The 25,244-nt window shown below is 26.0% G+C and overlaps 3 protein-coding genes across 10 annotated transcripts in view; 1 reads left to right on the top strand and 2 right to left on the bottom strand.

The window, feature by feature from the left end:
• LOC130674055 (probable serine/threonine-protein kinase ndrD) overlaps positions 1 to 16,331 on the bottom strand; it is a 30,731-nt gene extending 14,400 nt beyond the window's left edge. Inside the window, exons 1-8 of one of the 7 annotated variants that reach the window (XM_057479344.1) lie at positions 15,757 to 16,331; positions 15,312 to 15,424; positions 13,831 to 13,888; positions 10,639 to 10,699; positions 10,008 to 10,089; positions 9,045 to 9,145; positions 8,804 to 8,966; positions 7,856 to 8,031 (exon numbers count right to left, since the gene is read on the bottom strand). In XM_057479344.1, the coding sequence (XP_057335327.1) occupies positions 7,856 to 8,031; positions 8,804 to 8,966; positions 9,045 to 9,145; positions 10,008 to 10,089; positions 10,639 to 10,699; positions 13,831 to 13,888; positions 15,312 to 15,424; positions 15,757 to 15,820 (818 nt within the window). In that variant the 5' untranslated portion in view covers positions 15,821 to 16,331. The other 6 variants (XM_057479345.1, XM_057479349.1, XM_057479347.1 and 3 more) reach the window with 6 other exon arrangements.
• Positions 16,332 to 19,512: 3,181 nt separating this feature from the next.
• Positions 19,513 to 24,746, bottom strand: LOC130673509 (uncharacterized). 2 transcript variants are annotated; one of them, XR_008990896.1, is made up of 6 exons: positions 24,553 to 24,746; positions 24,242 to 24,484; positions 23,735 to 23,902; positions 20,294 to 20,396; positions 19,978 to 20,117; positions 19,513 to 19,630 (listed from the first exon to the last, which is right to left on the bottom strand). XR_008990896.1 is itself a non-coding variant. In XM_057478531.1 (3 exons), the coding sequence occupies exons 1-3, from the start codon at positions 24,617 to 24,619 to the stop codon at positions 23,793 to 23,795; spliced, it is 420 nt and encodes a 139-aa protein (XP_057334514.1). In that variant the 5' UTR covers positions 24,620 to 24,740; the 3' UTR covers positions 23,142 to 23,792. The 2 variants fall into 2 exon arrangements, 1 of the variants encoding a protein (XP_057334514.1); XM_057478531.1 differs by lacking the exons at positions 19,513 to 19,630; positions 19,978 to 20,117; positions 20,294 to 20,396 and having other exon boundaries at positions 23,142 to 23,902; positions 24,553 to 24,740.
• On the top strand, positions 21,863 to 23,614 carry LOC130673508 (putative ankyrin repeat protein RF_0381). Its single transcript, XM_057478530.1, has 2 exons — positions 21,863 to 21,999; positions 22,239 to 23,614. Exon 2 carries the CDS (start codon positions 22,316 to 22,318, stop codon positions 23,522 to 23,524), a length of 1,209 nt encoding a protein of 402 aa, XP_057334513.1. The 5' UTR covers positions 21,863 to 21,999; positions 22,239 to 22,315; the 3' UTR covers positions 23,525 to 23,614.
• Positions 24,747 to 25,244: the final 498 nt, after the last annotated feature.

Genomic DNA, 25,244 nt, shown 5'->3' with positions numbered 1-25,244 from the left:
ATATATATATATATATATATATATATATATATATATATATATATATTTTTTAATACAATATATAAATAATTTATGAGCCGTGATTATGAAGTACGAGGATAGATGTTAATCCCCTTGAAGTATCAAATAAACTATTCGAGTCAAGTTCTTGAAGCGAAGGACAAGAGGACAAAATAACAATACAACTAAAGCACTTACAAGTTAACAAGTATATTATATATGTTGTATAAAAAATAAGTATGGGCTTAGAAAAAAATGAAAAAAAATTTACAAGTTTCCACTTGAAAAACAAGTGATAAGTCAAGTAATATAGATGTAAAGTGAAGTATATATTAGAGTACATTGTTCTTTCGTGGAAAAATTGATATATATATTTATATATGCAAATTTATTTTAACGAATATTGAAATGGAGTAAATTAATAAAAAAAAATTGCTTCATAAATATTTTTTAAAACTAATTATAACTTGACTATAAATTATGCACAGAAAAAAAGAATTTCTTGGCGCAAAAAATTTTATGATACTGAAGTTAGCCGACGCCTAATAATTTTTGGTTTTTTTTTTTCAGAACGATCAATTATAAAAAAAAAAAATATTTTAAAAAAAGCACCTATAGTCTTTTGAATTTTCTACATGTGCATATTTTTAGTAATTTTTTTTTTGCAATTCTTTGTTGAAAAAAAGAATCCGAAAATTGTTGGTTGTCTGTTAATATCAAGATCATAAAATTTTTACGTATCTCAAAAATTTCCTTGCATTACAAATTGAAAACAAAAATTTTCTTGAATTTGAATTTTAGATTAAAAATACATTTAAATAATTAATAAAATTATAAATAATAAATGATACTGAAGTTAGCCGACGTCTAATAATTTTTTGATTTTTTTTAAGGAATAAATTATAAAAAAAAAATATTTGAAAAATTTTCACCTGTAGTTTTTTAAATTTTCTACATGTGCATATTTTTAGTTTCTGTTTTTTTGTAATTGATTTGTTGAAAAAAAATTCAAAAATTACTAATTGTCTGCTAACTTCAGGATCCTAATAATAATTCAAAAATTAAAAGGAGTGGATCGTAAATTTTTGATTTGGTCTCAATAAAGAGCTTCGCGTTCGAGGTGTGCAACAATAATAAAAATTAATTTGTTAAATAATTTCATTTAAATTAAAACTAAAAATTTAAAACTCCATTTAAATATTTAAAAAATTTAAATTCATTCAAAGTAATTTAAATTCTTAGGAAAATAATTGAGGTATTTAAAATAAAGTGTCAATTTAAAATAAAATTTAAACCTACCAATGCAATGTTTTAAGGATCCTCATGTCGTGGCTTTTAAATATATAATCTCACGATTAAATTAAATGCAACACAATGAAATTTAATTATACTTTAATTCTATTCTCAACGTACGTTTTATGTACGTGGGCGCCTCTTATGGGTGCAGTCGTATCTTTTATTTATTTATTTATTTAAAAAAAATAAAAAAAACTAAACTGTCAAACCAGACGTGAATTATCAATTCCAATTGTCCTTGCTCGGTTTAAATCCTCCATTATATTAATTATTTAATAATTAATGAGTTTGTTAGTCATGAATAATGAGCATTTTAACTTTGTCATTAAAGTTTCTTAGCCTTTATGTAATTAGACATAAATAAATGTTCTTACCGGTCTTTAAACCGGCGATTTTTTATGTTACTCCAAAACTTGTAACAAAATAAAATTATTTTTCTTTTTTAAAAAAAATTATTCCTCGTAAAAAAATTATTATTTCAAGCAAACGCCATTTTTGCACTCGCACAATTTAAATTGAATTTTTTTTTATTAAATTAATCATATAAAATAAATATATAAATATATTTTTTCCACAAACGCACATTTATCACAAAAAAAAATATTTTTCATTATATTACGTCATCACATTCCAAACAACCTGTTTTGTTCCCACACAACTACAAACTACACACAAATACCGAGTCAGGTTAAAAATTAAAAATTATGAATCACTCGGAACTTCATGTCAATCTTCACTAAAACAATTCATAGTATTTATCACATTTTAAATATATATATCTTCTTTCTTACTCCAAAATGAATTTAAATCTTCACCAAGTCTACATTTGCTATAAATATTTATTTATTTACTATATGATATTATTCATAATTTAAAAATTTATAAATACATATGTATATATATTTGAAAACATTTATATATATGTAAAGGTGTGCAGTGACGCTCGGACAGTTTTAAACTGAGTTTGTTGGCTTCGTTCGTTTGCCAGTCCCCTCGGCCGCGACTTCCCGGATGAAGGTGGCCCCTACTTTTACAAATACATGTATATGTACATATATTTATATATATATATATATTATCCCTACTACATAAAAGAATGCAGAAATGCATTGAGTCAAAGGCTTAATGCATTTACCTGTCTTACAAATACATACAAATATATAAATATATATATATATACACACATATATATGTATATATCTATATATATATGCACATACATTTAGAAATATATATGTATAAGTGTGAGAATTATAAATGTAGCAAAATAAAAATTTAAAAATGTGAAAAAAGCGCCATCTAGGGGGAGCGTCTTCATTTAAAATATAACTAGTAAATATAATTATTATTTTTAAAAAATATTATGAATCTTTCTTTCAAAGCATTGAAGTCACTGTAATATTACTGTATTTTTAAAATTATGACGTTTAGCTATGATGAATATATATGAATGTATATACGAATTGGTGTGTGTTTGTGTGAGTGTGTATTGGTGTGTGTGTGTGTGTGTGTGTGTGAATGTACGTAGTGATCTTCATGGTCATGGGAAAAAAACATACGAGATATAATGATTACTGATATAAAGTTTTGTATACTTGTTTGCAAAGTGATCCTTACTTTTTTTATTCATGATCTCCCTTTACGCTTACTTGTTTTACTACGATTGTAATTAGATTCTTGCTGATTCATAAACTTTTTTTTTTTTTTTTTATATTGTTTTAGTGAAAATCAATGAAACTATTTTATGGTGATGAATTTTGTTTATTTAAATTGGAAAATTTGTTGATAATAGAAAAATAAATAAATAATTTTGAAACTGATTCTTTGCTCCGATTTTATGTATTTTTATTTAGAATGGAAAAAAAACTTGAAATTTTTAAAAATAAATCTCCAGTTTAAACCGAATTCAGTAAAAGCTTTGAAGTAAATTGTTTAAAAAATATTCAAACCAAAAGTTAAATTTGAAATTTCGCGCCTTTAGTTGAATAAATTCCAAAAGCTAAATTTAAAGAAAGAAATGTATTTAAAATTTTCTAAATTTCCCGGTGGTATTTGCGGTATTTTTTCAATGACATAGCAGTATTTAAAAAAAGAAAGTCACAATAGACAAAATTTAAAAACTCTGAATCTCAAGTAAAAGAGAAACTATTTCAGTATTCGTAGAAATATTGGCTATTGGTATTATAAAATATTTAAGTACCAGATGTTGTGAATTTTAAGCCCTGTACCGAGAATAAGGATATAAATATAGAAAGGTCAAGAAAAGGACCAGTGGACCAAGCACGTTTTTGACCCTCGGCTTTGAAAGTGTTGCTGTCAGTTAGTGTCAGTACTACACCAACTTTACACAATTTCATTCACCATCGACCTCTACCTGTTTTAATTTTTAAATTTTTCTTAAAAAAAAAAATCCGTACACTCTATATACTTTATACTTTTCTATTATTATAAATATATACACATATATTTAAATATATATACAAGTACAAAAATCAGTCAAGAAACTTATCAATCAATAAATTTATTTTTAAACTTATGACGTCAATTGTTATATTTTTAAATATCATTTTATTTAGTATCAATAAAAAAAATTATTCAAATACTGAAATCAATTATTTTTTTTTGAAAAATATTTTTTCTAAAAAAAGTTAACACACTGAGTTTTGTGTTACAGAACTTCACATATATTTTTTACATTCCCAAGGACTGTTTCTACGAATAACCGGCATTATACTTTGATGTTAAATCCATAGAATTTAAAAAAAAAAACTACGTTTCGTTCACATACACTTTTTACATGTTATATATTTATTTATGTTGCACACAAGCACCTGAGTATATGTATATGTATAGATACTATGGAAATATAATTAAAAATGGAAGAAGTATTTAAAATAATAATTAAAAAGTAAATGAGTTATTAAGGACTATATTGCTGTAAAAAAAATACTGCGTACTGCGTTAAAAATATCGAGACAATGATAAATAAAATTAAAAGATGGAATGTCATTTATCATTCGGGCACCTGATACTTCTTATCTAATGTTTCACTTGTATATACATACGTACATACACACACATATGTAAATATACATATATATCTATCTGTATAAGATACATATATATATCTATATAATATATGTTTATATTTAGATATTTAAATGTATGTATTTTAACACATTGTATGTTTAATAATATAAATATTTAATATCAAATTAACAAGTTACTTTTTGTAGGCCGCTTTATTAAATTTACAGCGAAATTTTTTTTAATTAATTGGATATAATTATAAATTTTTAAAAAATTATTAATTTCTATAACTTTTTTTGAAAAAAAATTATGCATTTAAAGTAAATTTGAACTTGAGTAACAAAAAATTTTTTATAAATTATTTTCACAAAACAATTCCATCTGTATATAGAATTGTACCGGAAATAGGTACATATGTTTTCATTGTTTTATAACACTTTTTTATTGTTTCATCAAGTTTGCTAATTGTTTTTTATGATAAAATAAAGAATATAAAGCAAACAAAGTAAATGGTATTACGTTTTGAAATATATATATAATTTGAGCATAAATTCAAAAATTTATAAGAATGATTTTAAGTAGATATAAAAATTAAGTTGAAATTTAGGGCGAATTCAGATTTTTTCTTTACAGAAAAATATTTAATTAGAGCTGATATTTTGCGGAAAAAGGCGGCATCAAAATTATGAAGGCAATAAATTATTTTAATGTTTAGATGTAATTTGACGTATACGAGCTAGGTTGTAAAAAATGCACAGAATAAACGTGGAATCTATGCGGATTCACTGTGAAATGAATGCGGAAGGATTATTTTTAAATTATTCAACCCCCTCAGAGTAAAATCGAGTGCGCGAAAGAGTATTGTTAATATTACTCAATGTTTAGCTATTAGATAAAATTTAAAAAATTTATTTAAAACAATTAATAGCCACACTGACAAAGTATAACTTTTTTTAAAAGAAAGCATCCTTACGGCGATGAATTAGTTTATTTAAAATTTTGAATAAATTTATTGTTTGCCATAAGAAATTCGTTTTTTACCAAAGAATAATTTTATTAATACATAGTGCGCTAGCTAATTAAAATTATTTTGTCAAAATTAAAAAATTTCCTCATACAGAAAAAAAAGATTTCTTAGCATAAAAAATTTTCATTTGCCCTAAGAAATTTTTTGCCTTTAAATTGAAATCAAAAATTTTCTTAGGGCGAAAAAAAATTTTTCGCGTCAAGAAATATTTTTTTTCTGTGCATGAATTCAAATTGAGAACTTTCTTTATATAAAAAATTTATTTCTTTGAGTTAAGAAACGAATAATTTATTGGCTCATGATTTTTTTAAAATTTCTTTACTGTATAATTGCTAAAATTTCTTCATTCGACTCTATAACACACCGATTACCCAAACGTTTTATTAACTGTTTTCAAAAGGTATTTCGCTTAAGTCTTAAGTTCGTAAAACATTAAAAATATAATAAAAAAAAAAAAGTCTTAACTACTGTATCCAGTATAATAATAACTCAATAACATGCAATAAAATATGAAACGTAGGTAGTTAATATTTACGATTGTAATAAAAAATTTATAGATTTATATGAATATGTATATGTGTAATGTGAACACATGTTTGCAGGATTTACCCTAAAGTCGTATCCCTTGGATGAGTCATCCTCGGCAAGTTGGGCGGGGGCCTTAAGACCCCTAATGTAAAGAAAAACATTATGTTAGGGGAACCAAACAGAGCAGGTTGAAAGTTATGGCTAGTGAAAAGAAGTTATTGTACGTTATAGTTCAGTTGCTGGTAGTATGTGTGTCTATAGGTGTTGAAAAATATAAAGGGCCTTTGAGGTGTATAGTAGTTTGTGTAGGCACTGGCTTAGCTCTCTTGTACTGTAGTACTGCACCATACATTAAGTAAGAGGGTCGACAACCGTATTCGGGTTTCCGGTTGTCAGGTGGATTTACTTTTTTTTTATGACAAACTCTAGCTCCAATGACTATCAATGCTGGTGTCTCTTTAGTTTGGTAACGCAGGTGAAAATACTTTATAGAATAAGGGAGTTTGAAATTCAAAACCTACCCTAAGTATAAATTATGTTATCTGTGCTTTGTATCCATAAGATCTTGTAGATTTTTTAGTTAAAATTGGTTATTTTTTATTTTTTATTTTTTTTCATTTAATAGTAAATTCTTTTTAGCGAAGAGTCTTGAGTAGGCAGTTTTATATTTATTTATTGAAAAGTTTGAGATATATGTATATATATACAGAAAAAAAGGATTTCTTGGCACAAAAAATTTTTATTCACTCTAAGAAAATTTTTACTTGTTCCAAGAAATTTTTTGTAATATCAATTGGAAAAAAAATTTTCTTGAGGCAGACAAAAATTTTTGGAGCGAGACCAAATTTCTTAGCGCAAGAGATTTGTTCAAGCCCTAAAAAAATTTTTGTTTACAATTCATTATGCAAAACATTTTTTGCGCCAAGAAATCCTTTATTTCTGTGTATATATATAAATATATATAAAAGATTACAACCAATTATTTAAAAAAAAATTCAATGATATTCATATAGTTATTTATTATATATTTTTAACAAAGTCTATAAACTAATCACGTAAAAAAAAAATTTATCAGCAGTAGCTATTAGATACTTAAAACACATGTTTTTTTTCATGAATCACAAACCATATTGCTCTGATAATATTTTGATAATATATATTTATATTTGAGTTCGATTAACTCATGGCCTCGATTTAAAGATTACAAATTAATTTTGTAAAACAAATATTTTTTTCATCTTATCTAAAAATAATAATAGATAGGTATTTGTTTTTTATAAAAAAAATATCTCAATATTAATAATTGAAAAATGTTCAATACCGTACATTTAAAGGGAGACAATCGTTTGAAAAAAAAAGTGTCTTTTATTACCGTAAGCGACGATAAAGAACGAGTAAAACTAAAAAAAAAGTATCAAGTATAAAGACCTATATTCATATATGTGTACATATATACATATATACTTATACTTTACTCTATCTTTTTGTCAATGACCGAGGCCATGCCCATTATATATGTATGAATAAATAATAAATACGAGTAAACATTATTATTTTTTTTTTTTATCAAGAAAAGTTTTGAGAAAACTATTATATAGAAGCTCAGATGGCTTGAGGGTGAATTCTTTCTAATATTAAAAATACTTGGACGTTAAATATTCGATAGCAAATATCAAATACTTGAAAAATCCAAACTTGCACAAGTTAACTCACTTGCACATTGATAAAGTGATCAATAGATGACGCTCCTATACGCAAGAATTAAAAAAAAAACGGCTTAAAATTGTACTCATTTTATTCGTTAATAAAAATTATCTTTCAAATATGGTACGAATTTCAGAGGTAAAAATATGATTTTTACATGAGTGAGCGAGCAAGCGTTAGTAGAATACATCTCATTGCTTCGCAATCGAGTTGTACAAAAGTTTCATTGAGTATTTAATAATTTTTTTTTACAATAATAACAATAATTACCTGCAAATAGGTTCTGGATTGTCGGTACTCAAAAAATTTTCATTAATAGCTGATGATGTCGAACCACGTGGCGATCTTGGTCCACCTTCTGGTTCACCAATTAATACTTCTGTTCTACCATTTTGGAATGGACTACTCGAACGTCTTTCACCTAATTTTGCTGTGAGCGATGGATGCTATTATCCGAGAAAAAAAAAACGTAATGTTAAAAATAAATACAAAATTTAAAAAAGCGGGATTAATTATCAATAACTATTCAAAAAAATATTAAATACTTTGAACATGATCCCAAAAAAAATCAGTATGCATGACCAAGCATGGTCGTCCATGATTCAGGCATGACCAAGCATGATTCAGGCATTAACAAGCATGATTCAGGCATGACCAAGTTTGATTCAGGCATGACCAAGTTTGATTCATGCAAAATTGATGCGAAATCATGCCTGATTCATGTAAAGTCATTCTCGATCTCGCATGAATCATGTAAAACCTGAATGCTTGCACAGCCGTAAGAAGACTTGATCAGGCATAATTATGCTTGCTCGTTCATGATCATGATTGTACGTGTTTAGACATGACCAACCATGAATCGTGTTTGGATCATGCCTGATCATACGAAATCATACTCAATTATGCAAGAGCATGCATGATTCATGTAAAATCATGATTGATGGTATATGATTCATGAAAAGCCTGAATATTTGCCAACTATGGTCATTAGTTGGTCAGGCATGATAACATTTGCTCATGCATGATCGTGCTTGTTCATGATTGGCTAACATTCAGGAATTATCATGCACAAGATTCACAAGTGATCATGTGTGATCAGGTCTGACGACTTTTTTTCGGGATATGCAATTTAATTTTTATACTGGATACTCTTGTATAGTATTATGATTCGATTCCCGAATATTATTTTAATTATCAAAATAAAAATAAAATAATTACCAATAATTTGAGTTCTTCTGAATGATTTCGTTGTTTTTCTAATACTTCTTTATTAATGTAATGATCATCTTTGTTTATTAATAAGTCATTATTATCATCGTTACTTATACTTTTTGGCACTGTTCCATTACTTAGTTTCGGCGGAGTACGATTAACTGGTTGTCTTTTAATAATTAATTTAATTTTAATAATAACGTAATAAAAAATTATTTGAAATTTTATTTTAAAAATAAATACTTACCCATCAGCAAGTGTTACTGTTATATGACTATTTGTATTATTAGAATCTTTGATTATTGGTGTTTCTATTTTACTCGTTGATGCTGATATTTCTTCATTAATCTACAAAAAAAACATTCATACAATTGATATATTGTACTAATGATTATATAATTGTTGACTGATCAACTTTTTTTTCTCCGTAGTCCACTTTGCCTCTGTTTATTAAAAAAATAATTTTGCTGTCTAGTAATAAGCGAAATTTCGCTCTCCAAAATTTAAATTTTATTAAATATATCATGATGATATTTATAATAATGCATTTGATAATGACTAATTTAGAAAACCTAGGTTTCAAATTTTTTTTGTATAAGAAAAAAAAACTCCGCGCATTGTTTTAAGATAAAAGGAATTAACGTTACTTTAATTAAATGTTATTTGCATTAATTGGTACATTTTTTTATATATTTTTTCTACTAAATACATTACGTTTAGAAGAAGAAAAAACAATATATATATATATATATATATATATATATATATTATGCAATAATGACGTTTCGATCCACAGATTTAATTATCGTGGTATGCGATATAATTACACCGCAACGTATATATGTCATATATGTATATATGGAAAGAGATTAAGAGATAAAGATAAGCAATAATCGCATATAGATGTATATATATATATATATATATATATATATATATATATATATATATATATATATATATGTATAAATTACTGTGTCAATGGTTAAAACCGCAATTGAGTTTCAACTTAAATGTGAATTTTTTTTTTGTTTCATAAACAATTAATGGTTTTATGAGCATAATTCGATAATAATAGGCTAGTTAAATAAAGAAGTAATTTCAACAATTAGCCTATTATATATATAAATAATTTTATACCGCTTAATTGAATTATACAAAACTAAAAAAACAAAAATAGATAAAAAAACTTTTTCATGAATAATATTACCTGTTGATGTAATATTGCCTGGATATCACGTGGTTTTATTTTTTTCAATGCTGGTAATTTTTGTAAACGTTCTCTTGCTCCTCTGGAACAACAATAGCAATAGTAAATTCATTATCATGGTAATGCATGCATGAAGAGATTAATTGTTGTTGTTTTTTTTTCTTTTTTTTTTTAAATACTGTTCATTCTTCTTTTTTTTTTTCAATAAACTTAGTAATCAAAAATAATTATTAGTTACACTATTATTAATTAGTAAAAATAAATTGGAGTCAACATTCATTATTTTATTTCAAGTTTACTTATATTAAGTTTATATTGATATATAAATATAACATACTACAATAAAATAAACATTAACAATTTTATTTTTTATTTTTGAAAACAAAATGTATGATAATAAATTAGCCGGCGTCTAATAATTTTTGGATTTTTTTCAAAACTATAAATAATAAAAAAAAAATATTTAAAAAAATTGCGCTTATAGTTTATTAAATTTTCTACATGTGCATATTTTTAGTTTTATTTTTTTAAATTGATTTCTTGAAAAAAAAATCATCTGAAAATTGTTGATCTTCTACTTTTTGGATCATGCGAAATATTCATGTTAAAAATATATATATTTTTTTTTTACCTTTCTAATGCTATTACCCAGGCATCGCGTATTCTATCAGCATTTGGACCATCCAATTCTTCTAACGACAATGAAAAATGTTATTAATATTTCACAATGAAAATTAATTACAAAAGAAAAATATTTTTAAAAAACTAATCCATTTAAAAAAAGAAAAAAAAGTTACCAGATAAATAATTTTCCTCATCATCATCAATAAATTTAATATTATCGATATCAAAAAATAAACTATTACGGCAATTAGTATCAGTATTATCATTTATTATAAATTCTTTATCATTATTATCATGTAATAAATTATTATTATTTTTTTTTGTATTATTATTATCATTATTATTTACACAACAAATTAATTTTTTAAATAAATTATTTTGCCATAAGTTATTATGTTTATTCATATTTATTGTTATCGATTTATATATTATTAATGTGCGGTTTTATTTATAATAAATGTATATATATGAGCGATATTTAACAGTAGACTGTATTTTACATTGAGACTGTATGAACTAGGTTGAGCAAAGAGCCCATTTATATTTGGAACCATCGCGATGATTCTTTTTTTGATGATAAAAAAAAAAGTATAAGAAATAAAAAAAGAATTTTAAGTCTCGAGAGTGAAAAGACGAGATGATAAAGAATAAGAAAAGAAGAGCTTGAAGATAATAACTAGAATAGGAAAAAATAAATTGAAAAAAAATATACATGAATTATAAATATCACAAAAGAGTTCTATTGGACATTTTTTTTTTTTGACATTTTTTAAAAAATTATTTATTCATGAAAAGGTTTATTTTTCGATTAGGGAATAGGTTTAACTTTATGGATGTTAATTGGAAAGACTTTAATATTTAATTAATAAATTATAGAAGTAGACGAATTTAACTTTTGTTTTTTTTAATTTTTGATATAAAATTTTTAAATATAGCCCGTGTAAAAAAAAATTGTTGAAAAAACGTTAAAAAAGTGCTGACTATTCTAAACTTCAAAACGTGACATATTGACGAACTTTTTTTAAACGATTTTCGAACTCCTTAAAAAACAATTGACTTAATAAAACAAATTAACATTTTTCAGTGCAAAATACGTTCAGAAAAAACTGATTTTAAACTATTTTTGAACGTTATTCATTTTAGCATCTTCATAATATCAGGATATCTATTGATTGTTCTTTTGAATTTTCAAAAGATTAAAAAACGTTCAAAAAAAGTTCGTTGTGTCACGTTTTGAAGTTTAGAATAGTCAACACTTTTTTAACAATTTTTTTTACAAGGGGAGTTAAAGTATAGGATTCATGGAAAAGTTAAAAAGAAATGTTTTGTTAGAGAATTCAATTTTCTACAAAAATGTTCTTGGCATTTTTGTTGCAATTGTAATATTTTAATCAGAATTTCAATTTAAATGATTAAAGAATAAATTATTATAGAAAATTTGCTAGCATTGAAATTATCAGATTTGGAAAAAAACTATTAGATACTTATTTGTAAAGAATACAATTTCCTACAGAAAATAATTGCATATTTTAGTCATATTTTTGATAGTACAGCCAAAATTTCAAATTATAAACTAAAATCATAATTTTCATAAAAGTTGAATCTTCTTAAAAATCGTCTAGCATCTAAACTATTCAGTTTACAAAAAAAATTATTAATACCTTTTTGATAGAAAATTGAATTTCCTAAAAAAATGTCCTTTGTCACTTTCATTGTATTTCAATAGTTTTGCCAAAATTTTCATTGGAAATCAAAGAAATATAAACTTCCATAAAAAATTACTGCTTTATTAAGTTAGTTGCTTATAAATTTTATATTTTTACTTCTATAAATAATTTCTAATAAAATCACGAACTCAAATTACTCTACATGGTTCTTATAAATAATCAATATCATTTTTTTTTTAAATAAAAAGTGAAAGTAAATTCCGTCCCTTTGACTTGAAAACAAAACAAAACATAACAAATAAAATGACAATTAATTTGATAATTATTCAAATTCCTATGACACAATAATTATTATGACCTTATATTAAAAAAAAAAAATAAATATGTATATACATTTATATTAAAAAATAATAATACGTCACAAACAATTCGCCATTAAATTATATTTGGTCCTCAAAAACCAGTTTCCTAACTGTACAATTTATCACACGTTGAAACCATTCATTTTAAATATATACACAAAAATATATAAACATTTTTTTAAAATTTATTTTTACAAAATCTATTCTACTCGAAACCAGAATAAATTTCGCTACAGAAAAATTTTTTCAAAATTTATTATTTTATCCGAGCATAATAATAATTATTATTATAAAAAAAAAAAAAAAAAAAAAAAATTATATAAAAATCCATATGTTGTTCTAAATGTGTTAAAAAGCGTGGATAGTCACGGTATATATAATTACTAATTACAAATATATTTGAGATGAAACAGAAAAAAAACCTGCATATGTTTAAAAAAAAAAATATTTAAAACTTAATAATAATTCTTAAATATATGTGTTGATAAACTCTCACCTTAATAAATAATTTAATTTTTAACACTATTTGATAATAAATAAATAAATTTTTAAAATTATAATTTAGATAATTAAATAATTATTAAATTGTTGGAATGTTTTTAAAATCAAATTTTGTAATGAATGAATCACAGCAACTGATTTAATGTAATGGTACATCGTGAAACATGAAAGTCCATACTACTGTAGATAAATATATATTGTTAATATATATGTATGTATACATGCATATATATATAGGTATATAATATTCGAAGGTTGCATTCCCGCATTACCGGTATTTATTCACTGTTCAATACAAATTGACCTATGATTTATTATCCTTGTCATCCTTATATTATTTATATATATTTATTATCTTTATTTAATGTATAATACAACAACAAATACATTCACTAAGCTAGTAAGAATGTACAGTAGTATAGAGTAATTTTTATTTTCACCTGAAAACTCGTGAGCTATTTACCTGGAATCGTGACTTACGGGAACTAACGAATGATCGTGAATAACGGCCGAGTTGTACCGAATTTATACGGACCTACTCGTGGATATACGGAAACAGTCGAATGGTTCACGAACAGTACCGAGTTATGACGGAAATAATTTTTTTTTGAATAGTTTTTTTTCTATTAATTGTTTTTAAAAATTGATATTGTGCAATTATGAACTTACTCATTTTATGACCAGATCTTCGAGTCACCTGAAGACTAATTGTTCCTGATCTAATGCACTGTAATTAAAAAGTTGTATACAGATTTTTTTAATGTTTTTATTTGGAAGTAGGTTTTTGTTTTTTTCGATATAATACATTTATATTTTTTATAAATTATTAGAAATGAATAGTTAGAGTTTAATTTTAAAGTTGAGTTATAAAAATAAGTAAGATTTCATAATTTTTGGAAATTAATAATATTTTATATTTTAATACAGAAAAAAAGTTGTATAAAAAAATCGACTTCAAAATTCAGTAATAATTACTGTGTATAAAATAAACTTGAACTGCTAATGGAGCATGATAATTTTTACTTTTGACAAGTAAAGATTACTGTTCTATGAGTAAAAGTTACAACTGCTCAGTAATTTTCAATTTATAGCAGAAATTTTTATTTATGGAACAGTAAATTTTACTGTGGTCAAAAGTAAAAAATGATTGTGCTCCAGTGGAGAAAAAATGATAAAACATATCCACTTTTATAGAGTAATAGCTACTGTGAAATAGATTGTGTGAAATCGTGAACGGAACACGATAATTTTTACTTTTGACAAGTAAATATTACTGTTCTATAAGTAAGAATTGTAAATACTCAGTAGATTTTACTTGGGTCAAAAGTCAAAATTACCGTGGCTCGATAATGAAAACTGGTAATATTTACTATTCTTGAGTAATAGCAACCCGGGAAAAAATGTCCAGACATGACTATGCCTGTTCATGTATGATCAGGCCTAAAATTTGACATGATCATGTCTGTTCATGTATGATCAGTCCTGTAGTTAGACATGATCATCACTGTTCATGCATGATCATGTCTGAAGCGTTAACTACATTCAGGCCTGATCATGTCTGTTCATGTCAATCATGCCTGTTCACGTCTGATGTCAGGTCTGATCATGCGCGGTCATTTTTCATGTCTGATCAGGTCTGATCATTTTTTCCCGAGAACTGTTACGTATATATAATAATAATTATTATGCAACAATTTTTACTACTTTAGTTGCTATTCAAAGCAGTTACTTTATCAGTGCAAATATTAATAAAGTAAGATGGTAACGATTACCATAGCACATAATAAGAACAACGATGCGTACTGTCATTGTTAATATATAAGCATGATAAAAATTATACACTTCGCAATTGTAATAATTACATCGAAAGTACAGTAGAAACTATAATTTTTTGGAGTGTTTATATAATTTGGGCAGTTCAGAAATTCGAAATTACGAAAATTTCTGTGGCGTGAAAATTTTTAAAATTCAAAATGGGTAAAATAGTAACAATTAGAAAAAAATTGACTTGTATATTCTAAATACATAAAATTATTTACTTTATACTTTTATTATAGAAAATTCATCGATTTAAAGTATAAAAGTCATAAATTATTATAAACTAGGGCCCCGATAAATTTACATATTAAATAATTTGAAAAATTATTAACCTGATGAATATGCTGACTAACTTCTGCATCAGTAGCATTTTCCAACGTCCGTCCATTGACTTCCAAAATTTCGTCACTAACTTCCGGATATTCAGCATTATCAGCTGACGATCCTATTAATTTAAAAACCATTTAGTAAATTAATTAAAACCAAAAACAAAAAATAATAATAATTGTTAGTACTCGAAAAAAAAATTAGTTAGTTCATACTTTTTTTGTAAATATATAGAAAGAGAAAATAAAAACATAATTAAAAAACTATAAATATAAAAAAATAATTAAAACGTACGACAAAATAATTCAAGGATGAAATTTTAATATCCACTATCACTCTAGCGTAAAAAAAAAACTCACGTTACGTCGAGTATTATTAATTTATGACCTATTTAATTCTTTAACAATTATTATTAAAAAATAATCAATTTAAAAATAATATTATTCTTACCATATAATTTAATTTTTCCATTATCATTAATAAGTATGATAATATATCCACTGAGATCAACCATTTTTGTAAATATTTTCACTCAAAAATAATTTAAAAAAAAATAAAAGGAACAAAAACTATTTTCAAATCATTCTTCAGTTGCGAAAAAGAAAAAAAACGATAATTATTTTCTTTTGTTACTTAACAGTTACGAGAAAATCCACGCGTACACTTGAGATTAAAAGAGCACTCGATTAACCCTTGCCTATAACTCCACCCCAATGGGATAGATACACTTTCGAAAGTATTATTTCTCATCCATGTATTATTCAATATATCTGTATATACATATACGTATATATATTTGTTGGTTGATAAATAATTGAATCAATAAAAACACTAATTAAATAATTTATAGTTGAATAAATAATTTAAGTATTTTCACAATAAATATTTGATAAAAATCCTCGTGTCCACCACTCACTTATCACAATAATAATCATTTTAATATATTTTTTAATTATAAAAATTATGAATTATCAATAAGTCTTATATGTGAGATTTAATTGGAAGACGTCATGGAAGACGTCGATTATATTTTAAGAATTAATTGAATCTAAAAATAAAAAAATTTTATTGTTTAAAATTTAAAAAAAATGAAAAATGGAACATTTTAGTTAAATTATTTTTTATTTTTTTTAATAAAATTGCTGGGACGTTTAATTGATTTACGAAAATTTATGATTGATGTGCGGACAGTGGACTGTATGATTCTGTGTTCTGTAGTCTAGTGTATGAGTCTATGTATAGGAAGATATATACGTATGGATATATGTATATATATGTGGCGTATGTATATACCCTATGTGCCCTATAGCCCTATTTGTAGTTTATAGTCCATCCCTCATTTATAGACGATAGGAGTAGAGCAATAACGACGATAACGACCACAGTGGATAGACAATTGGGCAACGAGATGCGCGCGCTTTCACGACGACGCACAATTGTTTACTTCTTTTATCTTAGTATAAAAAAAACCGCGAATTACTAAATATCTAAAATTATCTAAGCTACTGATATATAAATATATATACGGATATATTACTAATAATAATCATTATCAATACTATCAATTTTATTTTATTTATTTTTGGAAATGAATTTTTGGATGATTTTTTATTTTATTAAATATTTAATTGGTTGAGATATTATTAATATAAAAACGAACTATGAATTATGAATTTATATACATGTGGGATAAAAATGATTTTTATTCCAATTTTGAAGTTATTTTATGTAGATTTGAATTTATGAATGAATTACTTGATTTTATATATTCGTAAATTTCTAGAATCAAAATACTTAGAAATGATCATATTTGATAATGCATGATTATTTGTGATCATGTTTAATCATGCATGGTCATTTATGACCATCACCTTTAACCCTGCATGACCATATTTCATCATATATATGATCATAAATTACCATGCAGGTCAAATATAAGTATATTTGATGATGCATGATTGTTTGTGACCATGTTTAACCATGCCTGGCCGTTTATGATCATATTGAACCAAGCATTTTCATGCATGATTGAACATAATAAAGTATGATCATAAATAACCGTGCGTGATCATATGATAAATTATAATCACATGATGTGTGAGATTATAAATTATCATGTATCACCATATATGAACAGATATGATCCTATGGCATTATACGTGATCATATATGATCATTTTTTAAATTTGATCGAATCTGAGTATTGTTTCTGGTCTTTAATAAAAATTATTTTTAAAACTTTCCTATCTACGAAATTTTTATAGATTGTATTTTGAATATACACTCATACCATAAATTAAAGGAACAGAAAAATTTTGGAATTTTTTAGTGATTTTTGCAAGGCTGTAACTTCGTGAAAAATAATCGTATAAAAAAAAAAGCATTTTGTAGCTTGAAATCTCTAGTTTCGACGCATTTTAATTAAATTTTTTTTCTTATGTATAAATTTTATAACTTATCCAGAAAATATATTTTTTTAAATTTATTAATAATTTTGTAGTAAAAAATTATATCGTTAATAAAAAAGACTATAAATTCGTATATATATTTATTAAAAATAATACTTTTATATCAGGAATAGAATCCTTGAATATATAATAAACTTATTGATCTATATTTAATAGGTATATTTCACAACCACATATTAAATTTATTCTCATAAATTATTTATTCGAATAAATTTCACCCTAAATATAATCTTTTAATAACTTTACCAATTAATATTAATATTAATCATCATTTATAAGATAACAAATAAGACTCGATGATATTTCGGCACATTATTTATTATTTAATAAATATATATGTCCACTTATTTTGGCACATTAATTATTAATTTATTTTAAATATAAATTCACGTTCCATTTTATCATAACATCACTCTTAAATTAATACTGTTATTTTTCTTACTGTAATTATTGTAAATATTATTACATATATTTATATTATCGTTTGAATAGATTTTATTATTGTTATTAATATTAATATTAGTAATGATCATATTCATGTGTAAACTTGCACAAACCGAAAAGGCACCACGGTTGCCACTGAACACCCCGGGATAAGATGAAAAAAATTATTAATAGTCAGTATCATCCCTTTTTGATACTTTTCTATACACTACAATATTACGGTACATACAATACAAACCCCTATGTACATATGGGGGTGTAAAATAAAATATATTTGAGTTTGCGCACTTGAGATAAAACAATACGCATGCGTATTAATTAAGATTTTATTTTCGATTATTTTTTTTTCAATTCCGTGTCAAGTCTAAGGCGCGGTTTAATTTCAAATTAATTAAAATTTTTATCGATTTGATTATAGGCATTGAAATTAAATCATTAAAATGATCGATATCCCTCATAATAGCTTTCGTTATAAGTTACTAGTCAAGACACTGGTCACTAAAACCTTTTAATAGACAATACAAAAGACAATTTTAGTAGCAGTCTTGTGTTAATTTTGTAAAACTGTCTTGCGGAAAACTCTTACTATGTTTAGATATATCTATAAATCTGTTGCAAGATATGTGTGAAAGATTTAATCAAGATTTTTGTATTACTTGCTCATGATATTGCACGAAATAATATTGCAGATATCTTACACATGACTTGTTGGTAAAATCACTTACGAATTTCTTGAGCAAAACTTGCACAAGAAATTTATTAAAAATATACTCTCTCATTACTTTACGCCTTCCTTTATCCTACGATATATATATATACATAGCGCTTGTTGAGCAAATCTGTCACAAGCCATACGTGAGTTATCTTTACCCTATCAAGAAAAATCTATAAGAGAATCTAGCCTAGGTTCCTATGTGGGTTCCCACATGACGTTTTTGGTTGGATCCCCATATGGTTTCCTATATGAGGAATCCAGTATAGATCCTGATAGAGATTATCACGTAGGTTCCTATGGAAATCCACATATTATTGATATTTATGTATCAATAGGCGTTAAATATAGAAATCCAGATATCCCGAATTCTATAGAAATTACTTATATAGAAACCCATGGTCATCATAAAGTCCTGGACTCAAACACTAAACCTTTTAGCAGCTAAGGCTGTCCAAAGCTTTAACCTATGCAGCTACGGCGGACCCAATTTCAAAATGTAATATATATTATAATATATAGTTATTTCTTAATAATTTTAAAATTTCTTAGTTTTTAATAATAAAAAAAAATAATTTTTATCATCTCATAATAATTTATTGAATTTTACGTAATGTATGGTATATACATTTTAATTGCAGCGAAAATTAAATTCAACATTATCGCAGCGTCCAGTACAACACTCTTCATTTTTGTTACACTGAAAAAAAAAAAAAAAAAAAAAAATTTGGTAAAACCATAAAATATCATTTCTTAACTTACATCCGCAAATATATTAACTATTAATTAACAAACTTATATACACATATATATGTAGATATATAATGTATGTATATTATTTTTTGCACACCTCAAGCGCGAAAGTGCTGAGGGTGCTTTATGATCGCTCTAAATTTTTTCTAAATAGGCAGACAGTGAACTAAAATCTTAAAAAAAGTGTGAAAACTAAAAAATGGAGTTAACTATTTTATGTTGGATTCGAAAAAGATTTTTTGGAAAAAACGTTCACTACAATAAAAACTATTTTAATGAATAATATTTACTTACAAAATCCATGAATCTTTTGCATTGGCCGATCTTCACAATTTCACCATTGGTTTCTATCATAATATTTATGATATGCATCATAATCATAACAAATATTAGTGGGTAGAATTTAAACATTTTTCGAATCTGTTAAAAAAAAGCTACAAACAAAATTTTTTTATTAAAAAATATTCTATGACATAAATGCCATCCCATAATTATTATTCTGACGTTAACATTTATTTTATTTAATTAATTAAATAAAATTAAAAAATTAATTTAATCTTAATTATATTCAAATATCCCAATTATTTATAAAAGTAATCCATATACTCACAATTATTAAGAGTACTTTACGTTTACGACGAACTGATATCTTGTCTTCTCAAATAAATAATAAATTTATGATAGACATATTAAGTTGGTGATATATATATGTACTGAAATGTATAAAAAAATTTCCACTTCTTATTTGTTTAATAAATCAAAAATAGATGGAAATAATTTCGTTGTTACTTTGAAGCTGAACTTTGTACTCTCATAATAACTGCGTGATGATTTCTATGAATTTATCAAAAAATAGATAATGACACGACTATACATACGTCATTTTCAATTGAGCCTATAGTGACTTTAGAAAAAAGAATTGTTATCATTTTTAAAAAATTCCACTGTTCGAAATATCTAATAGTTCATTCTTTATTATGATCACCAAATTACTTGACTGTTTTTTTCCATTGTTGACAGTACAGTTCTAAATTTGGACAATGATAAAAAATAAATAAGCTAACATTAACGAGTTATTAGATTACAAGATCTTTTATTTCTTTGTAATAATAAGTCCTATAAAAATTTTTATACAGTCCTGTATTTAGATCCGCCGGATTTCTACAAGACTTTTACAGAATCCCAAGGGTTTTCGTTTGTATTCTTAAACGGCGTTACCAATATGGGAATTTTTTCCATGGATTTCCATATAAGGACCGAACAATTTTCTCCGTGGATTTCCACCGAAACCTATAGAATTCTAAAAATTCCCACAACGGATGTTTTAGACAGTGAAAAAAGTATTTTCCGGAAGTCTTAGAGGGTCTTATTTACTTTTCGATAAAGTCACAATATTTTCAACTAAGTTTTTATGAAACCCTATGGGTTTCTATAAGATTATATAAATATACTAACAGATTCCCATTCAAATTTATTGGTACAGACAATTATTGTCTAGAATTCTTATAAATATTTGGAAAATCCAACTTTCTTAATCATACATTTCCATGATTTCTTAAGACAACGGGTAAAAATTTTTCGACAAACCATCCACCCTCTAAAATAGCCAGTTAAGCTTAACTAACAGTCAACATAAAGCGGATATTTCACGTATACGTTAGATCAAAACTAAGGTAGCAAAAATTGACTTCGATGAGAACTCTCTAGATTAACATTTTAACTCCATTGATGCGAAACATAAAACATTTCATTCCAATGTTTTTTTCTCTCCTACACGTAAAATAGTATATAAACTATATGTAAAATAATAGCTTTACTTTTACGTCAAATTAATATGTTATTTTACGTACAAGAGAGCTAAAAAGTTGAATTGGAATTTTTTAGATATACTGTACGTCATCGAGATGTCAAAAAATTTATTGCGATTTCTGAGCTAAAACTCTGATTTTCTGGGCACTTGGAAACTTTCTTTCATATCCCTCCAATCATGGTAACAATACGAATCAGGATTTTGGCGGTTTTCGAGATAGTGAAAGCACAGCGAGCCCTCTACTGTAGATGGCGACATTCTATGTATTTCCATCATTACCATCCGTTGTACAAATAGACAATTACGCCTGATGGTTTCCGATTAGTAATATAGATGCCATTATAATAGATCTCGATTAGTACGAGATATCGCAAATGACATTGAAATTGATAATCGACTTATTTTAGAGTTTGCAATTGTAAAACTTGTAAACACGTGAGCATGTGAACTCTTTATAAATGTATCGTTTTGTAACATTATGAGATTATATAGATTTGAATTATCAAGTAAGTAATTTTATAATGAGCCTTAAGATTATTAATTTATAATTTATTGTGAGGATCATATCTTGAAATTCTAATAGAATCCATTCAAAAGTGCCGAAACCTCATAATTACTTGTGAAAATCTATTTAAGAAAATTTAACTGAAAATAATGATTTCCGTATTTATTTAAAACTTAACACTTTTCGTTGCTATCCTTTTAATCCTCAAGTCGTATTAAAAAAAAAAAAACTTTGTTTCAGCAAATTACCATCATTGACTACATAATAATTTTACCTTAACTATCGGAATAATATAGAATAATTTATTGGGAAAAACAATGAGTCGAGATAAAAAAAAATTAACTTTTGGCGAAGACCTAGATCTTAAAGCAATCAAAGATTGGATAGAAAAAAAAGGCATTGATGTTAACTCTATTCTAACTTATTGCGAAGAAAGAAATTGGACTTTTGTTCATATAGCTGCTGATACTTCTAATGAAGAATTGTTAGATTACTTATTAAAGAAAAAAGCAAACTTAAATATCAACAATGATGACTGGGGTACACCTCTTCACATTGCTGTGACTCGTGAAAATATTAGAATTGTCAAAAAGTTAATCGACAATGGCGCGGATATAAACAGTCCAAGAGGTTCCTTTGTTTGGACACCGTTACATACGGCGATAGAAAGTCTCAATAATGAAGCGATCAAATTATTGATAGATAAAGGTGCTGACGTAAATGCTGCTTGCGATGATGAGATAAGAACCGGTTGCACACCCCTACATCTTGCAATTGAAACAAATAATGAAGAGATAGTTGAATTACTTGTGAAAAAAAATGTCGATGTCAATGCCAAAATAAAATTATTCAGTTGGCCAATTTTTTCTGCTTCAACTCTTGGGAACCCCAAAATAATTGAAACTCTCATTAGACATGGTGCTGATATTAATTTGCCCGTTGAGGATAAAGACTCTCCGTACTATCGGTTCACATCACTTCTAATTGCCGTTATATTTAAGCATCGTCAAGCTGTAAAGATTTTAATAGAAAATGGTGCCAATATTGATGCTGTCACTGATCAAGAAGATACTGCGCTTCATCTTGCTGTTTTACATCCCGACGATGAGATTGTCCAGGAACTACTTAACGCTGGTATAGATGTTAATAAACTTAATAGTGAAAATAAGATAGCGCTTGATTACTGCGATGATGAATCAACATGTGAATTACTAAAAAAACATATTGTTAAATTGAAAACAGCTGGGGTATTTGTGCATAAAAAAAATTTTAATATCATACTTGAAGATGTAAAGTTAAAAAATTTACGGTTCAAATGTCTTGAGGAAATTAAAAAAATGGAAACTACTCACATTGGGGTGGATTTGACGTTTAATGAATTAATGAATGATGTCGAGAGTAAGTTGACAGCATCAAAACAACATTATGATGAGATATTAATGATTCCCGAGAGTACAATTATGAAAAAATTTCCTTTGTATGCCAATCTACTGGTTAGTCGTTTGAATAAAATTGTAAAAAAATAAACAATTATAGATATTGAGAGTTATGTAATTATAATTTTGTATGTATGTTGGTTCAATAAAAAAAATGTTCGTTGAACAAAAAAAATATTAAAACTGTTCGATTTCATATCTGTGTTTTAGATTAGAGTACAAAAAAAAACCAAATCAAGTAAATCACGTAATCAATTAAATAATAACTCAAAGTATGGAATTATTTTCATTATAACTTACTGTGATAGATATTATACAGAATAATGAAATATTTTGAAATTAAAGTAACGAGTTGAATTTATACTGAACGATTACACATCGCAGAATACAACCATTGGAAAGTATTAAGGACGATCGTTTTAAAATGGTGTGATTTTTTAACGATCTCGGTGATCAAATCTGCAAATGCTATAACAAAAAAAAAACGATATCCGTTACACCGTGATAATAACTCATAATCGGCTGCAAAAACTAAAATAAACTAATGGAAAGAGATAAGGTAAAAGGTTCAGTACCCGATCACTTCATGTATTTATATGTCTAGATTTCGAAAAAAAAGTATAAAAATGCATAAGTGAACAGGTACTGGTTCGCTGATCAGGAAAAGATACAAGATGACACAAAAACTTAAATACATAACGTAAAATATTTAAAATACAAATTAAGAAAAAAATAAATAGTAAACAGTGAGTAAAAGTCAAACCGCTGTAAGAGTAAACGATAGAGTAAGATTGAAATAGGTCTTACTTTCCACTAATTTATAAGATTCCTTTGGAGATCCGTCGTAGTGACCATCACATTGACAGGTGCCGTTATTACATGATAAATTTGCTAAGCAGTTGAAGTCGGACGTACAATTGGCGCCTAGAAGTCCTTTACAAACGTCACCTTTCCGCTCGAAGTTCGGTAGACACTGACATTTCTCATCAACACATTGGGTAAATGGAATTTTTTTACAATCAAGGTGATCAGTGCATGAATCATCGATATCTAAACCCATATTATGTATCAAGAAGCTAAAGAAGTAAATCATAACGTTAAATTAAATTATGTCTTACTTTTCACTAATGTATGACATTCTTTGGTAGTTCCTTCGTAGTGACCACCACATTGACAGGTGCCCATATTACATGATAAATTTTCTAAGCAGTTTGAGTCAGCCGTACAATTGGCGCCTGGAAGTCCTTTACAAACGTCGCCTTTTCGCTCGAAGTTCGGTAGACACTGACATTTCTCATCAACACATTGAGTAAATGGAATTTTCTTACAATCATCGTGATCAGTGCATGAATCATCGATATCTAAACCCATATCATGTATTTAGTAGCTGAAGAAGTAAATCATAACGTTAAATTAAATTATGTCTTACTTTTCACTAATTTATGACATTCTTTGGTAGTTTCTTCGTAGTGATCATCACATCGACAGGTTCCCTTATTACATGATGAATTTTCTAAGCAGTTTGAGTCAGCCGTACAATTGGCGCCTGGAAGTCCTTTACAATCGTCGCCTTTTCGCTCGAAGTTCAGTAGACACTGACATTTCTCATCAACACATTGGGTAAATGGAATTTTCTTACAATCATCGTGATCAGTGCATGAATCATCGATATCTAAACCCATATCATGTATTTAGTAGCTGAAGAAGTAAATCATAACGTTAAATTAAATTATATCTTACTTTTCACTAATTTATGACATTCTTTGGTAGTTTCTTCGTAGTGGTCATCACATCGACAGGTTCCCTTATT

This window comes from Microplitis mediator, chromosome 8 (genome assembly GCF_029852145.1).
Source record: "Microplitis mediator isolate UGA2020A chromosome 8, iyMicMedi2.1, whole genome shotgun sequence".
In the NCBI taxonomy this organism is placed as follows: domain Eukaryota; kingdom Metazoa; phylum Arthropoda; class Insecta; order Hymenoptera; family Braconidae; genus Microplitis; species Microplitis mediator.
The sequence above is the reverse complement of the archived record's forward strand: the minus strand, read 5'-3'. Positions and strand labels throughout refer to the sequence as shown.